The 22,887-nt window shown below is 38.8% G+C and overlaps 1 protein-coding gene across 1 annotated transcript in view; it reads left to right on the top strand.

Annotated features, from left to right (window-relative positions):
- HEPHL1 (hephaestin like 1) overlaps window positions 1-22,887 on the top strand; it is a 160,742-nt gene that overhangs the window by 107,280 nt on the left and 30,575 nt on the right. The window contains exons 8-12 of the mRNA XM_073808310.1: window positions 2,608-2,776; window positions 11,543-11,682; window positions 11,827-11,958; window positions 13,548-13,759; window positions 13,935-14,085. Of these exons, the coding sequence (XP_073664411.1) occupies window positions 2,608-2,776; window positions 11,543-11,682; window positions 11,827-11,958; window positions 13,548-13,759; window positions 13,935-14,085 (804 nt within the window). The remainder of the gene's footprint in view (window positions 1-2,607; window positions 2,777-11,542; window positions 11,683-11,826; window positions 11,959-13,547; window positions 13,760-13,934; window positions 14,086-22,887) is intronic.

Genomic DNA, 22,887 nt, shown 5'->3' with positions numbered 1-22,887 from the left:
CTGAGGAGGTGGTCCCTAATCTGAGCCTCTAAATGTTAGGAATTTGATAGATGAAGAAGGGGAAAAAGGTTTTCCAGGCAGAGGAAGCAACATGAGCTGGGAAAAACACATGGGCAATTGTAAATAGAATAATAAATTTTTAGCACTGAAAAGGAATTTATAGATAATCTGGACCAATCCCCCATCCAATTCTTGAATTCTCTTTTGGACATCTCTTTTTTAAATTTTTATTTTATTTTATATTGGAGTATATTTGATTTACAATGTGTTAGTTTCAGGTGTACAGCAAAGTAAGTTATACATATTCTTATATCTATTCTTTTTCAGATTCTTTTCCTATATAGGTTATTACAGAGTATTGAGTATAGTTCCCTGTGCTATACAGTAGGTCCTTGTTGATTACCTCTTTTATATATAGTAGTGTGTATATGTTAATCCCAACCTAGTAATTGTAGCAGCTTGTTTCATCTCTGGGCTGCTCTGTGAGAACATTCTTCCTTATATTGAGACACAATGCAATGATAGGTACAAAATCCTATGAAAGATGAATGATAAACATTTGTTGACAAATACCTGTTGAATGATTTGGTTCAGGTTCCTTGGGAATAGGTCTTTACTTAGCTGGACCTTAGGCTCATGTCAGAGGAGTGATGAAGGAGAAGCCTTAGAGAGGCAGCATGGGCCCCAGGAAAGCATCTTTGAATGGCAAGACTAAGGATTGTCTAGAAGGCAAGAGTAAGTGCTTCTAGATCCTTAGGCACACTAGTGACATAATCAGTGCAGTGGTTTAGGAAGATAAATATGATGTCTGTGTGCAGAAAGGACACAATGGAGAGACTCTGGCTACTGGATGCCAGTTAAGAAGCATTGGCAACATTAGAGTTATGACATATTAAAAGTTTGGCCTAACATGGTAAAAACAAGAATATAAAAAGAAAATGTGTCAACGGGATAAACATAGAAGAAATAATGTGTGATTCCACTTGGATACTGACTAACTACACACAGTCACTATGAGGTCAGGGATGCAGCTCTTCAGGGCTGCTTTCATAACACATTTTTGTTCCCAAAAACCTTAAGCAAACCTCACATTTGTCCACTGGGTTATTCCAGTTAAATTCAATTCAGCAAATGTTGAGCTGCTCAGTTAATATGTATAAGACACTCTCCTGGGAAGACAAAGATGAACAAGACAAAGTTACTATTCTTCCCTGCTCCTACCCCCAGCTTTATTGAGGTATAATTGACAAATAGGATTTGTATATATTTAAGAGGTACAACTTGACGTTTTGCTATACTTGTAAGGTGTGATTACCTTACACTCAAGCAATTAATATATCTATTACCTCATGTAGTTAAACATTTTTGTAGTGATGGTGGTGAGAACACTTGAGAGCTCAAAGAATACAGAGTTTCAGTTATGCAAGATGAATGGGTTCTGGAGATCTAATATACCCCGTGGTGACTACAGTCAACAATACTGTGTGGTATACCTGAAACTCCCTAAAAGGGTAAATCGTAAATGTTCTCCACACACGATCCCTAAATCTGAGAAGAAACTAATCAAGGCATTAGCAGCCATTTGAGATTAGTAAGATTGCTAAATGTGGTCAGTAGTTGTGGACATAAGCTGGAATACGTTACTGAAATACAATGTTTCCTAAGTTGTCCATAGTCTCAGAAAAAAATGTTTAAAAATTAGAAGATACGTATAATTCAATTTTAAAATTAGTAATTACCTCTAGAGATAATGGTGTCACATTTTGATGAATATCCTTCCTATTTTCTAGACCTTAATATATAAATGCTTATGTTATATATAAAATGAAGTCAATCTATTAATGCTGCCCTTTTCCACTTTTTAATATACCAGAAATAAATTTATATGTCAGTGAATATAGATCTACTACATCGTTGTTAATCCTTCCAGTGTCCTTTGTAAGGAGATTACAATTTACTTAACCAACAGTCTTTATTAACACTTATATTTTCCCTATTTTTTGCTAAACACTCATAAACATCAATTTATAGAAATGTTTGTACTTTGTCTGACATTTCCTTGGGAAAACTACTAGATTTAGAATTCCTGGGTTGAAGAGTTTAATTTTTTTTAAGCTATGGACATATATTGCCGAATTCTCCTTTAGAAATTGTTACTCTTCACTCATAGTGTGTAAGCATTCCCTTTTCCCTGTTCATCTGACAACACTGATAATTACTAGTCTTTCTAGTCTTTACCAATCTCATAAATGAACAACAGTATCACTTGATTACTATTAAGGTTGAACTTTTCTTTTTTCTTCATTTGTTCATGGGTCAGTAGTATTTCTTCTGTGAATAACCTATAAATGTCCCTTGCACATTTTCTATTGGGATATTTACTTTTTTCTTTCTTATTTATCAAAGGTATTTACATATTAATCTTTTGTCATATGTGCTAAAATACCCCCCTACCCACTGTTTATTTTTTACTTTTAACTTTGTTTATGGTCCTGTTTTCCGTACAAAAGTTTTAAATGTTCATGAAGTCAAATCTATCATTCTTTTCCTGTATGATTTCTTTCGGAGCATTTATACCTTGGCTCATGGTTTTCCTGTCTTCTGCAGCTGGCATGCTGGGGCAATACAATGTTGGTAACTGCAAAAGTGGTATTTTTCACCCCAAGATGAAGGGTCAACAGAGGCGCTATTTTATAGCAGCTGAAAAAATTCTTTGGGATTATGGTCCTCAAGGCTATAACAAATTCAGTGGTCTTCCCCTAAATGCCTCTGGCAGGTAAGCTCTCTTTGCTGGTGTTGCTAAGTCTCTCATAAGAGAGGCATCTATTAGGCTTTTCTCTGTGATCTCATTTGTAGGCTAGGCACTGCTCTTATGAGCATATACTGCATAGATAGCATAATGGCTTCACTTAAGGAGCTCTGAGCCCTGTAATGTGTACGGCTGAGACATGGAGGAGTATTTATTGCTTCATGATTTGCTGGCTAAATCAAAGCACTAGATTCATTCATTCATCAAACATTTTATGAGCATCTGCTCTGTGCAAGCTGCAGCTTTAAATGCCATGAGAAATACTAAGCTGACAGAGAAGAGAGTAAGGTGCTTGCACATATGAAGAAGACAGTTTTGAAAAGGGAATGTGGCAGGACTCTCTCTTTTTGTTTTGTTTTGTTTTGGCCACCACGCAGCATGTGGGATCTTAGTTCCCTGACCAGGGGTCCAACCCGTGCCTCCTACATGGAAACACAGGGTCTTAACTACTGGACCACCAGGGAAGTCCCAGCAGGACTCTCTTTCATTGGAGATGAACTAGTCAAGGAAGGTTAACCTTTTTGGCTCAAGGACAGCCTGATATAACTTAAGCCCCCTCTACGCAGAATTCCTTTTTCTCCCTGTCCAGTATAATGCCATTTTTTCCTTCAAATTCTAATTCTAATGTCACCTCTTAAGTAAAGCCTCCCCTGACACCTGAATAATTTTCTCTTGGCTCCTGCAGCATATAGTATTTTTTCAAATTGAATCGAACAATTCATTAAGTGGATGCAGACTCCTGTGACTTCTTATTGTAGAATCATATGCAAAGATGTCTGTGAAAGCATTATAAAATGTACAGTGTGATACCAACAAGTATTGCTATTATCCTATAATCCTTTTTTTTTAACATCTTTATTGGAATATAATTGCTTTACAGTGGTGTGTTAGTTTCTGCTTTATAACAAAGTGAATCTGCTATACATATATCCCCATATCTCCTCCCTCTTGTGTCTCCCTCCCACCCTCCCTATCCCACTCCTCCAGGTGGTCACAAAGCACCGAGCTGATCTCCCTGTGCTATGTAGCTGCTTCCCACTACCTATCTATTTTACATTTGGTAGTGTATATATGTCCATGGCACTCTCTCATTTCGTCCCAGCTTACCCTTCCCCCTCCCCATGTCCTCAAGTCCATTCTCTACGTCCATGTCTTTATTCCTGTCCTGCCCCTAGGTTCTTCAGAACCTTTTTTTTCTTTTTTTTTTAGATCCCATATATATGTGTTAGCATACGGTATTTGTTTTTCTCTTTTTGACTTACTTCACTGTGTATGACAGACTCTAGGTCCATCCACCTCACTACAAATAACTCAATTTCGTTTCTTTTTATGGCTCAGTAATATTCCATTGTATATATGAGCCATATCTTCTTTATCCAATCATCTGTTGATGGACACATAGGTTGCTTCCATGTCCTGACTATTGTAAATAGAGCTGCAATGAACACTGTGGTACATGACTCTTTGGGAATTATGGTTATCTCAGGGTATATGCCCAGTAGTGGGATTGCAGAGTCATATGGTAGTTCTATTTTAGTATTTTAAGGAACCTTCATACTGGTCTCCATAATGGCTGTATCAACTTACATTACCACCAACAGTGCAACAGGGCTCCCTTTCTCCACACCCTTTCCAGCATTTATTGTTTGTAGATTTTTTGATGATGGCCATTCTGACTGGTGTGAGGTGATACCTCATTGTAGTTTTGATTTGCATTTCTCTAATGACTAGTGATGTTGAGCATCCTTTCATGTGTTTGTTGGCAATCTGTATCTCTTCTTTGGAGGAATGTCTATTTAGGTCTTCTGCCCATTTTTGATTGGGTTGTTTGTTTTTATTGATATTGAGCTGCATGAGCTGTTTGCAAATTTTGGAGATTAATCATTTGTCAGTTGGTTCATTTGCAAATGTTTTCTCCCATTTTGAGGTTTGCCTTTTATCTTGTTTATGGTTTCCTTTGATATGCAAAAGCTATTAAGTTTCATTAGGTCCCATTTGTTTATTTTTGTTTTTATTTCCATTTCTCTAGGAGGTGGGTGAAAAAGGATCTTGCTGTGATTTATGTCATAGAGTATTCTGCCTATGTTTTCCTCTAAGAGTTTTAGAGTGTCTGGCCTTACACTTAGGTCTTTAATTCATTTTGAGTTTATTTTTGTGTATGGTGTTAGGGAGTGTTCTAATTTCATTCTTTTACATGTAGCTATCTAGTTTTCCCAGCATCACTTATTGAAGAGGCTGTCTTTTCTCCATTGTATGTTTATGACTCCTTTATCAAAAATAAGGTGACCAGATGTGCATGGTTTATCTCTGAGCTTTCTATCCTGTTCCATTGATGTATATTTCTGTTTTTGTGCCAGTACCAGACCGTCTTGATTACTGTAGCTTTGTAGTATAGTCTGAAATCAGGGAGCCTGATTCCTCCAGCTCCATTTTACTTTCTCAAGATTGCTTTGGCTATTTGGGGGTCTTTTGTGTTTCCATACATATTGTGAAATTTTTTGTTCCAGTTCTAATCTAAGAAAATGGTATATCTCTCCATCTGTTTGTATCATCTTTAATTTCTTTCATCAGTGTGTTATGGTTTTCCGCATACAGGTCTTTTGTCTCCTTCGGTAGGTTTATTCCTAGGTATTTTATTCTTTTTGTTGCAATGGTAAATGGGAGTCTTTCCTTAATTTCTCTTTCAGATTTTTCGTCGTTAGTATGTAGGAATGCAAGAGATTTCTGTGCATTAATTTTGTATCCTACAACTTTACCAAATTCATCGATTAGCTCTAGTAGTTTTCTGGTGGCATCTTTAGGATTCTCTATGTATAGTATCATGTCATCTGCAAACAGTGACAGCTTTACTTCTTCCTTTCTGCTTTAGATTCCTTTTATTTATTTTAATTCTCTGATTGCTGTGGCTAAAATTTCCAAAACTATGTTGAATAATAGTGGTAAGAGTGGGCAGCCTTGCCTTGTTCCTGATCTTAGTGGAAATGCTTGCAGTTTTTCACCATTGAGAACAATGTTGGCTGTGGGTTTCTCATATATGACCTTTATTATGTTGAGGTAAGTTCCCTGTATGCCTACTTTCTGGAGGGTTTTTATCATAAATGGATGTTGAATTTTGTCAAAAGCTTTTTCTGCATCTATTGAGATGATCATATGGGTTTTCTCCTTCAATTTGTTAATATGGTGTATCAGATTGATTGATTTGCGCATATTGAAGAATCCTTGCATTTCTTGTATAAACCCCACTTGATCATGGTGTATAATCCTTTTAATGTGCTTTTGGATTCTGTTTGCTAGTATTTTGTTGAGGATTTTTGCATATGTGTTCATATCAGTGATATTGACCTGTAGTTTTCTCTCTTTGTGAGATTTTGTCTGGCTTTGGTATCAGGCTGATGGTGGCCTTGTAGAATGAGTTTGGGAGTGTTCCTCCCTTTGCTATATTTTGGAAGAGTTTGAGAAGGATAGGTGTTAGCTTTTCTCTAAATGCTTGATAGAATTCGCCTGTGAAGTTATCTGGTCCTGGGCTTTTGTTTGTTGGAAGATTTTTAATCCCAGTCTCAAATTCAGTGCTTGTGATTTTTCTGTTTATATTTTCTATTTCTTCCTGGTTTAGTCTCAGAAGTTGTGCTTTTCTAAGTATTTGTCCATTTCTTCCAGGTTGTCCATTTTATTGGCATAGAGTTGCTTGTAGTAATCTCTAATGATCTTTTGTATTTCTGCAGTGTCACTTGTTACTTCTCCTTTTTCATTTCTAATTCTATTGATTTGAGTCTTCTCCCTTTTTACCTTGATGAGTCTGGTGAATGGTTTATCAACTTTGTTTATCTCCTCAAAGAACGAACTTTTAGTTTTATTGATCTTTGCTATTGTTTCCTACATTTCTTTTTCATTTATTTCTGATCTGATCTTTATGATTTCTTTCCTTCTGCTAACTTTGGGGTTTTTCTGTTCTTTCTCTAATTACTTTATGTGTAAGGTTAGGTTGTCTATTTGAGATGTTTCTTGTTTCTTGAGGTAGGATTGTATCGCTATAATCTTCCCTCTTAGAACTGCTTTTGCTGCATCCCATAGATTTTGGGTCGTCGTGTTTTCATTGTCCTTTGTTTCTAGGTACTTTTTGATTTCTTCAGTTATCTCTTGGTTATTAAGTAGTGTACTGTTTAGCCTCCATGTATTTGTATTTTTTACAGATTTTTTCCTGTTATTGATATTTAGTCTCATAGCATTGTGATCAGAAAAGATACTTGATATGATTTCACTTTTCTTAAATTTACCAAGGCTTGATTTGTGACCCAAGATATCTATCCTGGAGAATGTTCCATGATCACGTGAGAAGAAGGTGTATTCTGTTGTTTTTGGATGGAATGTCCTATAAATATCAATTAAGTCCATCTTGTTTAATGTATCATTTAAAGCTTCTGTTTCCTTCTTTATTTTCATTTTGGATGATGTGTCCATTGGTGAACGTGGGGTGTTAAAGTCTCCTGCGATAATTGTGTTACTGTTGATTTCCCCTTTTATGGCTGTTAGCCTTTGCCTTATGTATTGAGGTGCTCCTATGTTGGGTGCATAAATATTTACAATTGTTATATCTTCTTCTTGGATCGATCCCTTGATCATTATGTAGTGTCCTTCTTTGTCTCTTGTAATAGTCTTTATTTTAAAGTCTATTTTGTCTGATATGAGAATTGCTACTCCAGCTTTCTTTTGATTTCCATTTGCATGGAATATCTTTTTCTATCCCCTCACTTTCACTTTGTATGTGTCACTAGGTCTGAAATGGGTCTCTTGTAGACAGCATATATATGGGTCTTGTTTTTGTATCTATTCAGCCAGTCTATGTCTTTTGGTGGGAACAGTTAATCCATTTACATTTAAGGTAGTCATCGATATGTATGTTCCTATTACCATTTTCTTAATTGTTTTGGGTTTGTTATTGTAGGTCTTTTCCTTCTCTTGTGTTTCCTGCCTAGAGAAGTTCCTTTAGCATTTGTTATAAAGCTGGTTTGATAGTGCTGAATTCTCTTAGCTTTTGCTTGTCTGTAAAGTTTTTAATTTCTCCATTGAATCTGAATGAGATCCTTGCTGGGTAGAGTAAACTTGGTTGTAGGTTTTCCCCTTTCATCACTTTAAATATGTCCTGCCACTCCCTTCTGGCTTGCAGTGTTTCTGCTGGAAGATCAGCTGTTGACCTTATGGGGATTCCCTTGTCTGTTATCTGTTGTTTTTCCCTTGCTGCTTTTAATATTTTTTCTTTGTATTTAATTTTTGATTGTTTGATTAATATGTGTCTTCGCATGTTTCTCCTTGGATTTATCCTGTATGGGACTCTCTGCACTTCTTGGACTTGATTAACTATTTCCTTTCCCATATTAGGGAAGTTGTCAGCTATAATCTCTTCAAATATTTTCTCAGTCCCTTTGTCTTCTCTTCTTCTTCTGCGAGCCCTATAATTCGAATGTTCGTGTGTTTAATGTTGTCCCAGAGGTCTCTGAGACTGTCCTCAATTCTTTTCATTCTTTTTTCTTTATTCTGCTCTGCAGTAGTTATTTCCACTATTTTATCTTCTGGGTCACTTGTCTGTTCTTCTGCCTCAGTTATTCTGCTATTGATTCCTTCTAGAGAATTTTAATTTCGTTTGTTGTGTTGTTCATCATTGTTTGTTTGCTCTTTAGTTTTTCTAGGTCCTTGTTAAACATTTCTTGTATTTTCTCCTTTCTATTTCCAAGATTTTGGATTATCTTTGCTCTCATTACTCTGAATTCTTTTTCAGGTAGACTGCCTATTTCCTCTTCATTTCTTTGGTCTGGTGGGTTTTTACCTTGCTCCTTCATCTGCTGTGTGTTTCTCTGTCTTCTCATTTTGCTTGACTTACTGTGTTTGGGGTCTCCTTTTCACAGGCTGCAAGTTCATAGTTCTCATTGTTTTTGGTGTCTGCCCCCAGTGGCTAAGGTTGGCTCAGTGAGTTGTGTAAGCTTCCTAGTGGAGGGGACTAATGACTGTGTTCTGGAGGATGAGGCTGGATCTTGTCTTTCTGGTGGGCAGGACCACATCTGGTGGTGTGTTTTGGGGTGTCTGTGACCTTAGTATGATTTTAGGCAGCCTCTCTGCTAATGGGTGTGGTTGTGTTCCTGTCTTGCTAGTTGTTTGGCATAGGATGTCCAGCATTGTAGCTTGCTGGTCATTGAGTGTAGCTGGGTCTTAGCACTGAGATGGAGATCTATGGGAGAACTTTTGCCATTTGATATTATGTGGAGCCAGGAGGTCTCTGGTGGACCATTTGATATTATGTGGAGCCAGGAGGTCTCTGGTGGACCAATGTCCTGAACTAAGCTCTCCCACCTCAGAGGCACAGGCCTGACACCCGACTGGAGCACGAAGACCCTTTTGGGAAGTCTGAGGTCTTCTGCCAGGATTCAGTAGGTGTTCTGTCGGAGTTGTTCCACATGTAGATGTTTCTGATATATTTGTGGGGAGGAAGGTGATCTCCACGTCTTACTCCTCCGACATCTTGAAGGTCTCCCCCAAGGTTTCTCTTTAAATTCACTCTTTCCCTCACAATCCAGTAGCATGTATTATTTAATGTTCAAAATTTTCCAAGATATTACTTCCTCTAAGCTGGGGTTTTTATGAATCTGAAGTGGCTCCTCCACTGTCTTTTTCCCTTTCTGCCAATGGAAGCAGAAGACTCTGAGGGTTTAGAACAGCGCAGTAGTCCTCAACATTGTCAAGGTCACCAAAAATGAGGGAAGTATGAGAAATTGTCACAGCCAAGAGGAGCCTATGGAGACATGAAGACTGAATGTAATGCTGTATCCTTGGCTTCCTGCGGCCATCTGGGCCCGCATCCCCAGCGAGAATCTATCCTATAATCCTTTTAATGTTTGAGGGAGTGTTTTAAAAATTGTCTTTGTGGTCAGTAAGATACCCTTTGTTTCTTTCATTGTAAATTTCATTCATTCATTCATTCTTCCACCAAACCAATGCACTTGAGGCTTGCCTAAAGAATTTGTGTGAACCATATATGAAAAACTCTTTGATATGAACATCCTCTATTGACCAGTATTTCTCCTTAAACAAAATAATGAAAATTAACATTGAAAATTATTTCTGAGAAGCCTTCCAGAATTCAGAAGCTCCTTATAAAATATGAAATATTAAGCTATATTCAATCAATATTTAATGTAATATGGGACAGCACAATGTACTAAGTGACATAAGGGATCCAGGGAGGTCTAAGACAATGTTCCCAATCTCAGGTAGAGAAAGATGCTGAATGCACAGGAGAAGACAAGTGATTTTGCAAGTTACAAATAAGATTTAGATGAGTTGTCCAGACAGTGAGTTCTTTGCACATTCAGAGAGAGCTACGATAACCAGAAAGATTTCACAGAGGAAGTGGAACTTAAGTAGGGTCTTAAAGAATGGTAGAATTTATATAAGTGAATTGTAAAGAGAGGGAAATTTTAGATGCAGGGGTTAATGCAAAGCATCTGCCATAAAGCAGAGTGATTAGATCAGAGAGTGAATGCCTGGTGTGGGGGATTTGCATGGGGAACGGGCACTCACATAGAGCAATGCAGAGAGAATTGGGGTAAACTGGATATCCATTGCAGAGGTCCTCCAATCATTTGAACTTTACTTGATGGGCAATTGGAAGCAAATGAAGATTTTGGAGCAAGTAAAATGACAATAAAAATTACTATTTTGAAGATTAATGTAGTAGTGGTGTGTATGCTGAGAAAAAAATTGAATGTATGGACACCAAGGGGGGAAAGCTGCGGGGGGCGGGGGTGGGATGAATTGGGAGATTGGGACTGACATATATACACTAATATGTGTAAAATAGATAGCTAATTAGAACCTGCTATATAAAAAAAAATGCAAATAATGCAATTTTAAAAAAGGTAAAAAAAGAGTGAGCCAATGTGAGATAGAGGATGCTGCGTGCACAGTTAGGAGGTTTATATAATGGTCCAAGCACAAGGTGAGGAGGACATGCAGGTACTGGGGTTGTGACCGTGGCAAGAAAGGAAAGGAAAAGATGGAGAAATGAAGGTGAAGAAAAGGAAGGGTGCAAAATAAAAGGTTGCAAAGTCAGGATGAACAGGATAAGGAGTTGAGGCAGAAAAAGAAGACAAAGCCTGCACATCTGCAAGAGTGACGGCACGATTGACAGAAATAGAATAGAGATAGTACTAATTGGATGTTATATCATCGTATTTCACAACTTTGAAATTTGGTATTTCATGTATATAGTTTGTATGGTAATTCCATTGATTAAATTATTTGATTAACTAGACGCTCCATTCCTTAATCATGCCAGATATCAGAGCATACTCTATGCAGAGTCTATTCATATTGACATCAGCAAGAGATAGAGGGATGCTTATTCTGCAAAGAAACCAGTTAGCTCTTGGTTACTTTGTAGGACACCATTCTGGGACACCAATATTGATAATGAAGGAGTTTGCCTGTGCCTTCTTCAGTAGCTGGACCTCTGGGGAAGAAAGTACAATGGCTAAGAGAGAAATGAGCTTGAGCATCAAACAGCTTCTGAAGACTTTTAAGGCTGGTTGACTATTCCTGGGAACTTTGTTGAAGACTGTGCTATCTTTTCTGGAGATAAGGGTGGATAAATGGGCTAAAGGCAGTACAATAAAGTTCCATAATTACGGCACTTGGTGGATATGCAGAGGTGTACTCTCAGCCAACTTCCTATTCTTTCCACAGTGACTCTGAGCTCTACTTCACACAAGGGGACAACAGAATAGGAGGAAAATATTGGAAGGCTCAGTATATAGAGTATGTTGATGCAACTTTTACTCGAAGAAAAAGACTCTCTGAGGCAGAAGCCCACCTTGGAATTCTTGGTACAGTGAAACCATCTGTCATGTTTTGAACAGGGGAAATGTTTTAGTAGGACATGCACACCTAACATGGAATGACTCTTCTCCTGCTCCTATCCACTTCCCTCTTTTCATCCTCTTACCTCTCCTTCTCTTAATATTTCTTAGGTCCCATCATCAAGGCAGAGGTGGGTGATACTCTGTTAGTGACCTTTGCTAACAAAGCCGACAAGGTCTACAGTATTTTGCCTCACGGTGTGATCTATGACAAGGCCTCTGATGCAGCCCCAAATGTAGATGGTAAGTCCCAGCCTCAGCCTTGGTAGGAAACAGGATGAGTGAGCAAAGGACTTAGAACCGGACAGACCTGGTTCAAATCCTGGTCCCTTTACTTACCAGCCCTGTGAGCTTGAGCAGCTATTTCAACTTTCTGAACCTTATTCTTCTCACCTATCAAATGCAGATAATGACACTCACTTCATAGGGCTTTGGGAAAGGATGGAGAGAATTTAGGACAGGGTCTGGCCCACAGTAGGTACTTAGGAAGTGTTAATGCCTTTCCTTTTCCCTCAGTAATGTAATAAATCTCAAAGTGATCTACTTTCACAGTCGCCCCCACTTCTCTAAGATGGAGAGATTTTCTGCTACATTTGGATGGAATCTGTGGCTGAAGGCTGAAAGGGAACTCTGATTTCCAATGTTTTGTTGAAATCAAAATCTTACACATGGTCTTTGCTTTGTCCCTATCGACAAATATTTATTTAAAACCAGTATTATGTGCTTACCATCATACACGGCCTCTCCCAATCACAGAGTATGTAGCACAGGCTCTCTACATGTAATAAAGGCATCTTCTACCCAGTGGCTGCAGGAATTATCCTTCCATTCATTATACTGCTTTTGGGAAACTCCTGGTTGCGTTGGAAGCCTTCCCCATCACTACAACAGACATCATGACTCCTGGGATACTTACTTCTTCATGCCCAAGTATGAGGCCAGTCACAGTCCAGAGCAGGTGATGGGGAGGGGACAGAGAAGGAAGGAATGGAGGGAGTATTCCCCCTCTCTACACCCACCCTCTCCTCCCCCTGCTGCAGCAACATTTCCTGTGCCTGCAGTCTCTTCCTTGGTCAAAATGCTCACAATGACTTTTGTGTGTGTGCAGGAAGAACACTAGTGACAGCACAAATGTCCACATTTTCTATTGTTTAATTTAGAAAACTTACTGGGCACCTTTTTGCCAGGCTCTGGACAAGATACAGAAAGTCTCTGGCCCCAGTCTAGTTGGAGAGATTCAATGTGTTCATCTGGCAATATAATGTAAGGGCTAAGTGCAAAGTCTTTGGAATCAGACAGCCCTGAATTTGAATCCCAGACCTGCCATTTATCAGCTTTGTTACCTTGGGCCTTCGCTTACCTCCTCTAACTTGTAGTTATTTGGGTTATTCCTAGTTCAACCTTCTAGACTTCAAACTCTTTAAAGATATGTCTCTTGTTTAACTTATTGGGGTATCCTCTGCAAGGCCAAGTATAATATATTCCACATGGAAGGTACTCAATGATATTTTATGAATTTACATTTATATATTAATATATAAATGGGCAGTTATCGCTCTTCTAACATTTGCTAAACCTGGTAATTGAGTAAGAAGTAATATCTGTGAAGATCTTAAATGTAATCTGTGAAGAAGATAATCTTTTGATATAAGCTTCTATCTCATGAAACAGCAGATTGTGGCAGTGACCTCCCTGGTAGGATACAGTGAAAATAACTGTCCTTCCACAAAGTATATCATCAGAGAGAGACATACCAGGGCTGGAAGACCCAGTGTGACAAGTTTAGTGTTCTTGGCTGTTGCTTTGAATAACTGTTTCATTTATCTTCTCAGGATTTCTGAAGCCAGGGGCACACGTTAAGCCAGGTGAAACTTTCACATACAGGTGGACGATGCCTGAAAGCATAAGCCCAACAGCTGATGATCCCCCCTGTCTGACCTATCTTTACTTCTCAGCTGTTGAGCCAATCAACGACACCAGCTCTGGCCTTGTAGGGCCTTTGCTAGTCTGTAAGAAGGGCATTCTCAATGCTGATGGGACACAGGTAGGCCATCAAAGGTCACCAAGTTTTTCTCAGGGTTGTATGTGAGAGAGATCAGTAATATGGCTAGAGAATAAATATTAATAAAGAGTCAGTTTGTGTTAATTTTGAAAGAGAAGTAGAGCTAAGAAGTCCTCCAAGCTGTACTTTAATACATTCATTTCTTTCTTCTCTGTAGAAAGGAATAGACAAGGAATTTTACCTATTATTCACAGTCTTTGATGAGAATCTGAGCAGATATCTTGATGAAAATATTCAGAAGTTTACCTGGCGTCCCTTCAGTGTTGACAAGGAGGACAAAGAGTTTGTGAAGTCCAACCGAATGCATGGTATGAAAAATGTTTTTCCCTCCTGTAAAGGAAAGTCATAATTGCATTTGAAGTGAAAATGTTTGGAATGCTTTATCTTAAGTTTGGTTTCTTGGGTATTGTTCTTGGTCATGAGTAAAATATTTTGTGGCTTCAGACGCACAAGGTATGGTGAAACCTCCCTGTCTCTAGAGATGTGAAACTTAATTAATACATCTAAAGCCTTAGATAAAGCAATACAAAATTTGAACTAGCAAAGATCACAGTACATCATAAATGTAGAAAATTACTGACAAAATGCCCTCCCTTGGGTTTGCAATAATGTCATTAAGTCTGATAATCCAGCTGATAGTTGGAGATAATTATTATCCAGCAAGGCATCTCTTACCAAGTTGTATGTATAACTATCTAAAGTGTTAATTTGTAAAACATTAGCCATTCCTATCAAGATCTTCATGTAGGAGAAATTAGTTAATTATCCTTCTCTGTCTCTTTTATATCAGTTGTTAACAATAGCAAACCCACATTGTAATTGGTGTAACATGGGATTCTTGTGAGTCTTGGAGAGATTACCCAAGGTGGCAGAGTAATGCACAAGAGTCCAAACTCAAATGGCCACCAGAGTGTGGAGTCAACAAAAATGCCTAGAGGGAAGAGATCAAGGTGGTGGAGTAAGAGAATGTGGAACTCATCTCCTCCCACAAACACATCAAAAACACATCTACAGGGTACAGAGGAAGATGGCAGAAGAGTAAGACGCGGAGATCACCTTCCTCCCCACAGATACATCAGAAATACATCTACACGTGAAACAACTCCTACAGAACACCTACTGAACGCTGGCAGAAGACCTCGGACCTCCCAGAAGGCAAGAAACTCCCCACGTAACTGGGTAGGGCAAAAGAAAAAACAGAGACAAAAGAATAGGGACGGGACCTGCACCAGTGGGAGGGAGCTGTGAAGGAGGAAAGGTTTCCACACACTAGGAAGCCCCCCCGGGCGGAGACTGCGGGTGGCGGAGGGGGAAGCTTCGGAGCCATGGAGGAGAGCGCAGCAACAGGGGTGCGGAGGGCAAAGCGGAGAGATTCCCGCACAGAGGATCGGTGCAGACCAGCACTCACCAGCCCAAGAGGCTTGTCTGCTCACCTGCCGGGACGGACGGGGGCTGGGAGTTGACGCTCGGGCTTCGGAGGACAGATCCCAGGGAGAGGACTGGGGTTGGCTGCGTGAACACACCCTGAAGGGACTAATGCGCCACAGCTAGCCGGGAGGGAGTCCAGGAAAATGTCTGGAGCTGCCGAAGACACAGGAGAATTTTTCTTCCCTCTTTGTTTCCTGTTGCGCGAAGAGAGGGGATTAAGAGCGCTGCTTAAAGGAGCTCCAGAGATGGGCGCGAGCCGCGGCTAACAGCGTGGACCCCAGAGACGGGCATCAGACGCTAAGGCTGCTGCTGCTGCTGCCACCAAGAAGTGTGTGTGCGAGCACAGGGCACTATACACAACTCCCCTCCCAGGAGCCTGTGCAGCCCGCCACTGCCAGAGTCCCGTGATCCAGGGACAACTTCCCCGGGAGAACGCACGGCGCGCCACAGGCTGGTGCAATGTCACGCTGGCCTCTGCTGCCGCAGGCTTGTCCCACACTCCATCCCCCTCTGTCCCCCTGGCCTGAGCGAGCCAGAGCCCCCCAATCAGCTGCTCCTTTAACCCCATCCTGAACGAAGAACAGATGCCCTCAGGCAACCTACACGCAGAGGCAGGTCCAAATCCAAAGCTGGACCCCAGGAGCTGTGCAAACAAAGAAGAGAAAGGGAAATCTCTCCCAGCAGCCTCAGGAGCAGCAGATTAAATCTCCACAATCAACTTGATGTACCTGCATCTGTGGAATACCTGAATAGACAACGAAACATCCCAAATTGAGGAGGTGGACTTTAGGAGCAATGATATATATATGTATTTTTTCCTTTTTCTCCTTCTGTGAGTGTGTTTGTGTAAGTTTCTGTGTGTGATTTTGTCTGTATAGCTTTGCATTTACCATTTCTCCTAGGGTTCTGTCTATCCGTCTTTTTGGTTTTTTTAGTATAGTTTTTAGCACTGGTTATCATTGGTGGACTTGTTTTTGGTTTGGTTGCTCTCTGCTTTCTTTCTTTTTTTAAATTACTTAAAAAAATTATTTTTAATAATTATTTTTTATTTTAGTAAATATTTTATTTTATTTTATGTTCTTCTTCCTTTCTTTCTTTTTTTTCTCCCTTTTATTCTGAGCTGTGTGGAGGACAGGCTCTTGGTGCCCGAGCCAGGCATTAGGGCTGTGCCTCTGGGGTGGGAGAGCCAAGTTCAGGACATTGGTCCACAAGAGACCTCCCAGCTCCACATAATATCAAATGGTGAAAATCTCCCAGAGATCTCCATCTCAATGCCAAGACCCAGCTCCACTCAACAACCAGCAAGCTACACTGCTGGACACCCTATGCCAAACAACTAACAAGACAGGAACACAACACTACCCATTAGCAGAGAGGCTACCTAAAATCATAATAAGCCCACAGACACCCCAAAACACAGCACCAGACGTGGACCTGCCCACCGGAAAGACAAGATCCAGTCTCATTTACCAGAACACAGGCACTAGCCCCCTCCACCAGGAAGCCTACACAACACAGTGAACCAACTTTAGCCATTGGGGGCAGATACAAAAAACAGTGGGAACTACGAACCTGCAGCCTGTGAAAAGGAGACCCCAAACACAGTAAGTTAAGCAAAATGAGAAGAAAGAGAAACTAAGAGCAGATGAAGGAGCAAGGTAAAAACCCACCAGACCTAACAAATGAAGAGGAAATAGGCAGTCTACCTGAAAAAAATTCAGAATAATGATAGTAAAGATGATCCAAAATCTTGGAAATAGAATGGAGAAAATACAAGAAACGTTTAACAAGGAACTAGAAGAACAAAAGAGCAAACAAACAGTGATGAACAGCACAATAAATGTAATTAAAAATTCTCTAGAAGGGATCAAGAGCAGAATAACTCAGACAGGAGAATGAATAAGTGACCTGGAAGATAAAATAGTGGAAATAACTACTGCAGAGCAGAATAAAGAACAAAGAATGAAAAGAGTTGAGAACAGTCTCAGAGACCTCTGGGACAACATTAAACACACCAACATTCGAATTATAGGAGTCTCAGAAGAAGAAGAGAAAAAGAACTGAGAAAATATTTGAAGAGATTATAGTTGAAAACTTCCATAATATGGGAAAGGAAATAGTTAATCAAGTCCAGGAAGCACAGAGAGTCCTATATAGGATAAATCCAAGGAGAAACACACCAAGACACATATTAATCAAACTATCAAAAATTAAATACAAAGAAAAAGTATTAAAAGCAACAAGGGAAAAACAACAAATAACATACAAGGGAATACCCATAAGGTTAACAGCTGATTGTTCAGCAGAAACTCTGTAAGCCAGAAGGGAGGAGAAGGACATATCTAAAGCGATGAAGGGGAAAAACCTACAACAAAGATTACTCTACCCAACAAGGATCTCATTCAGATTTGACAGAGAAATTAAAACCCATATAGACAAGCAAAAGCTAAGAGAATTCAGCACCACCAAACCAGCTTTACAACAAATGCTAAAGGAACTTCACCAGGCAGGAAACACAAGAGAAGGGAAAGACCTACAATCACAAACCCAAAACATAATAGGAACATACATATTGATAAACACTTAAATGTAAATGGATTAAGTGCTCCAACTGAAAGGCATAGACTGGCTGAATGTATACAAAAACAAAACTGGTATATATGCTGTCTACAAGAGACCAACTTCAGACCTAGGGACACATACAGACTGAAAGTGAGGGAATGCAAAAAGATATTCCATGAAAATGGAAATCAGAAGAAAGCTGGGGTAGCAATTCTCATATCAGACAAAATAGACTTTAAAATAAAGACTATTACAAGAGACAAAGAAGGACACTACATAATGATCAAGGGATCGATCCAAGAAGAAGATATAGCAATTGTAAATATTTATGTACCCAACATAGAAGAACCTCAATACATAAGGCAAATACTAACAGCCATAAAAGGGGAAATCGACAGTAACACAAGCATAGTAGGGGACTTTAACACCCCACTTTCACCAATGGACACATCATCCAAAATGAAAATAAAGAAGGAAACACAAGCTTTAAATGATACATTAAACAAGATGGACTTAATTGATATTTATAGGACATTCCATTCAAAAACAACAGAATGCACATTTTTCTCAAGTGCTCGTGGAACATTCTCCAGGATAGATCATACCTTGGGTCACAAATCAAGCCTTGGTAAATTTAAGAAAATTGAAATTGTATCAAGTATCTTTTCTGACCCCAACGCTATGAGACTAGGTATCAATTACAGGAAAAAACTGTAAAAAATACAAACACATGGAAGCTAAACAATACACTGCTTAATAACCAAGAGATCACTGAAGAAATCAAAAAGGAAATCAAAAAATACCTAGAAACAAATGACAATGAAAACACGACGACCCATAACCTATGGGATGCAGCAAAAGCAGTTCTAACAGGGAAGTTTATAGCAATACAATCCTACCGTAAGAAACAGGAAACATCTCAAATAAACAACCTAACCTTGCACCTAAAGCAATTAGAGAAAGAAGAACAACCCCAAAGTTAGCAGAAGGAAAGGAATGATAAAAATCAGATCAGAAATAAATGAAAAAGAAATGAAGGAAACGAGAGCAAAGATCAACAAAACTAAAAGCTGGTTCTTTGAGAAGATAAACAAAATTGATAAACCATTCACCAGACTCATCAAGAAAAAAAAGGAGAAGACTCAAATCAATAGAATTAGAAAAGAAAAAGGAGAAGTAACAAGTGACACTGCAGAAATACAAAGGATCATGAGAGATTACTACAAGCAACTCTATGCCAATAAAATGGACAACCTGGAAGAAATGGACAATTTCTTAGAAATGCACAACGTGCCAAGACTGAACCAGGAAGAAATAGAAAATATGAACAGACAAATCACAAGCACTGAAATTGAAACTGTGGTTAAAAATCTTCCAACAAACAAAAGCCCAGGACCAGATAACTTCACAGGCGACTTCTATCAAACATTTAGAGAAGAGCTAACATCTATCCTTCTCAAACTCTTCCAAAATATAGCAGAGGGAGGAACGCTCCCAAACTCATTCTACGAGGCCACCGTCAGCCTGACACCAAAACCAGACAGAGATGTCACAAAGAAAGAAAACTACAGGCCATTATCACTGATGAACATAGATGTAAAACTCCTCAACAAAATACTAGCAAACAGAATCCAACAGCACATTAAAAGGATCATACACCATGATCAAGTGGGGTTTATCCCAGGAATGCAAGACTTCTTCAATATGCTCAAATCAGTCAATGTGATACACCATATTAACAAATTGAAGGAGGAAAACAATATGATCATCTCAATAGATGCAGAAAAAGCTTTTGACAAAATTCAACACCCAATTATGATAAAAATCCTCCAGAAACTAGTCATAGAGGGAACTTACCTCAACACAATAAAGGCCATATATAACAAACCCACAGCCAAAATCCTCCTCAATGGTGAAAAACTGAAACCATTTCCACTAAGATCAGGAACAAGACAAGGTTGCCCACTCTCACCACTATTATAGTTTTGGAAGTTTTAGCCAGAGCAATCAGAGAAGAAAAAGAAATAAAAGGAATACAAATTGGAAAAGAAGAAATAAAGCTGTCACTGTTTGCAGATGACATGATATTATACATAGAGTATCCTAAAGATGCTACCAGAAAACTACTAGAGTTAATCAATGAATTTGGTAAAGTAGCAGGATACAAAATTAATGCACAGAAATCTCTTGTATTCCTATACACTAATGATGAAAAATCTGAAAGTGAAATTAAGAAAACACTCCCCTTTACAATTGCAACAAAAAGAATAAAATATCTAGGAATAAACCTACCTAAGGAGACAAAAGACCTGTATGCAGAAACTTATAAGACACTGATGAAAGAAATTAAAGATGATACCAACAGATGGAGAGATATACCATGTTCTTGGATTGGAAGAATCAACATTGTGAAATTGACTATACTACCCCAAGCAATCTACAGATTCAGTGCAATCCCTGTCAAACTACCACTGGCATTTTTCACAGAACTAGAACAAAAAATTTCACAATATGTATGGAAACACAAAAGACCCCAAATAGCAAAAGCAGTCTTGAGAAAGAAAAACAGAGCTGGAGGAATCAGGCTCCCTGACTTCAGATTATACTACAAAGCTACAGTAATCAAGCCAGTATAGTACTGGCACAAAAACAGAAATATAAATCAATGGAACAGGATAGAAATCCCAGAGACAAACCCACGTACATATGGTCACCTTATCTTTGATAAAGGAGGCAAGACTTTACAGTGGAGAAAAAACAGCCTCTTCAATAAGTGGTGCTGGGAAAACTGGACAGCTACATCTATAAGAATGAAATTAGAACACTCCCTAACACCATACACAAAAATAAACTCAAAATGGATTAAAGACCTAAGTGTAAGGCCAGACACTATCATACTCTTAGAGGAAAACATAGGCAGGACACTCTATGACATAAATCACAGCAAGATCCTTTTTCACCCACTTCCTAGAGAAATGGAAATAAAAACAAAAATAAACAAATGTGACCTGATGAAACTTAATAGCTTTTGCACAGCAAAGGAAACCATAAACAAGATGAAAAGACAACCCTCAGAATGGGAGAAAATATTTGCTAATGAAGCAACTGACAAAGGATTAATCTCCACAATTTACAAGCAGCTTATGCAGCTCAATATGAAAAAAACAAACAACCCAATCCAAAAATGGGCAGAAGACCTAGACATTTCTCCAAAGAAGATATGCAGGTTGCCAGCAAACACATGAAAGAATGCTCAGTATCATTAATCGTTAGAGAAATGCAAGTCAAAACTACAATGAGATATCATCTCACACTGATCAGAAGGGGCATCATCAAAAAATCTACAAACAATAAATGCTGGAGAGGCTGTGGAGAAAAGTGAGCCCTCTTGCACTGTTGGTGGGAATGTAAACTGATACAGCCACTATGGAGAACCGTATGGAGGTTCCTTAAAAAGCTAAAAATAGAACTACCATACGACCCAGCAATCCCACTACTGGGCATATACCCTGAGAAAACCATAGTTCAAAAAGAGTCATGGGGCTTCCCTGGTGGCGCAGTGGTTGAGAGTCCGCCTGCCGATGCAGGGGACTCGGGTTCGTGCCCCAGTCCGGGAAGATCCCACATGCTGCGGAGCAGCTGGGCCCATGAGCCATGGCCGCTGAGCCTGGGCATCCGGAGCCTGTCCTCCGCAACAGGAGAGGCCACAACAGTGAGAGGCCCGCGTACCGAAAAAAAAAAAAAAAAAGAATTAAAAAAAAAAAAAAGAGTCATGTACCACAATGTTCATTGCAGCTCTATTTACAATAGCCAGGACATGGAAGCAACCTAAGTGTCCATCAACAGATGAATGGATGAAGAAGATGTGACACATATATACAACAGAATATTACTGAGCCATAAAAAGAAAGGAAATTGCGTTATTTGTAGTGAGGTGGATGGATCTAGAGTCTGTCATACAGAGCGAAGTAAGTCAGAAAGAGAAAAACAAATACTGTATGCTAACACATATATATGGAATCTTAAACAAACAAACAAAAAATGGTCATGAAGAAGCTAGGGGCAAGATGGGAATAAAGACGCAGAACTACTAGATTGATGTGATGTACCACATTAAGAAACTGAAGAGTAAAAACTATATGATCACCTCAATAGATGCAGAAAAAGCTTTTGACAAAACTCAACACTCATTTATGATAAAAATTCTCCAGAAAGTTGGCATAGAGGGAACATACCTCAACATAATTAAGGCCATATATGACAGCTCCACAGCTAACATCATACTCAGTTGTGAAAAACTGAAAGCATTTCCTCTAAGATCAGGAACAAGACAATGATGCCCACTCTCACCACTTTTATTCAATAAAATATTGGAAGTCCTAGCCACAGCAATCAGAGAAGAAAAAGAAATAAAAGGCATTCAAATTGGAAAGGAAGAAGTCAAAATGTCATTGTTTGCAGATGGCATGATACTATACTTAGAAAATCCTAAAGACATTACCAGAAAACTACTAGAGCTCATCAATGAATTCAGTAAAGTTGCAGAATATAAAATTAATATATAGAAATCTGTTGTATTTATACACACTAACAATGCATTATAAGAAAAAGAAATCAAGGAAACAATCTCACTTACCATCACATCAAAAATAATAAAATACCTAGGAATGAACCTACCCCAGGAGGTAAAGGACCTGTACTCAGAAAACTATGACACTGGTGAAAGAAATTGAAGACAACAAAAACAGATGGAAAGATACTGTGTTCTTGGATAGTAAGAATCAATATGTTAAAATGACCATTCTACTCAAGGCAATCTACAGATTCAATGCAATCCCTATAAAAATACGAAGGGTATTTTTCACAGAACTAGAACAAATAATTTTATTGTTTTTTCTTTTATTCCAGTTTAATTAATCACATTAAAAAATTAATTTTTATTAGAGTATAGCTGATTTATAATGTGTTAGTTTCTGCTGTCCAGCAAAGTGAATAAATTATACATATACCCACTATTTTTAGATTCCATTCCCATATAGGTCATTACAGAGTATTGAGTAGAGTTCCTTGCGCTACACAGTACGTTTTTATTAGTTATCTATTTTATTTATAGTAGTTGT

The sequence above is a fragment of the Tursiops truncatus genome, chromosome 8 (assembly GCF_011762595.2).
Source record: "Tursiops truncatus isolate mTurTru1 chromosome 8, mTurTru1.mat.Y, whole genome shotgun sequence".
Classification (NCBI taxonomy): domain Eukaryota; kingdom Metazoa; phylum Chordata; class Mammalia; order Artiodactyla; family Delphinidae; genus Tursiops; species Tursiops truncatus.
The sequence above is the reverse complement of the archived record's forward strand: the minus strand, read 5'-3'. Positions and strand labels throughout refer to the sequence as shown.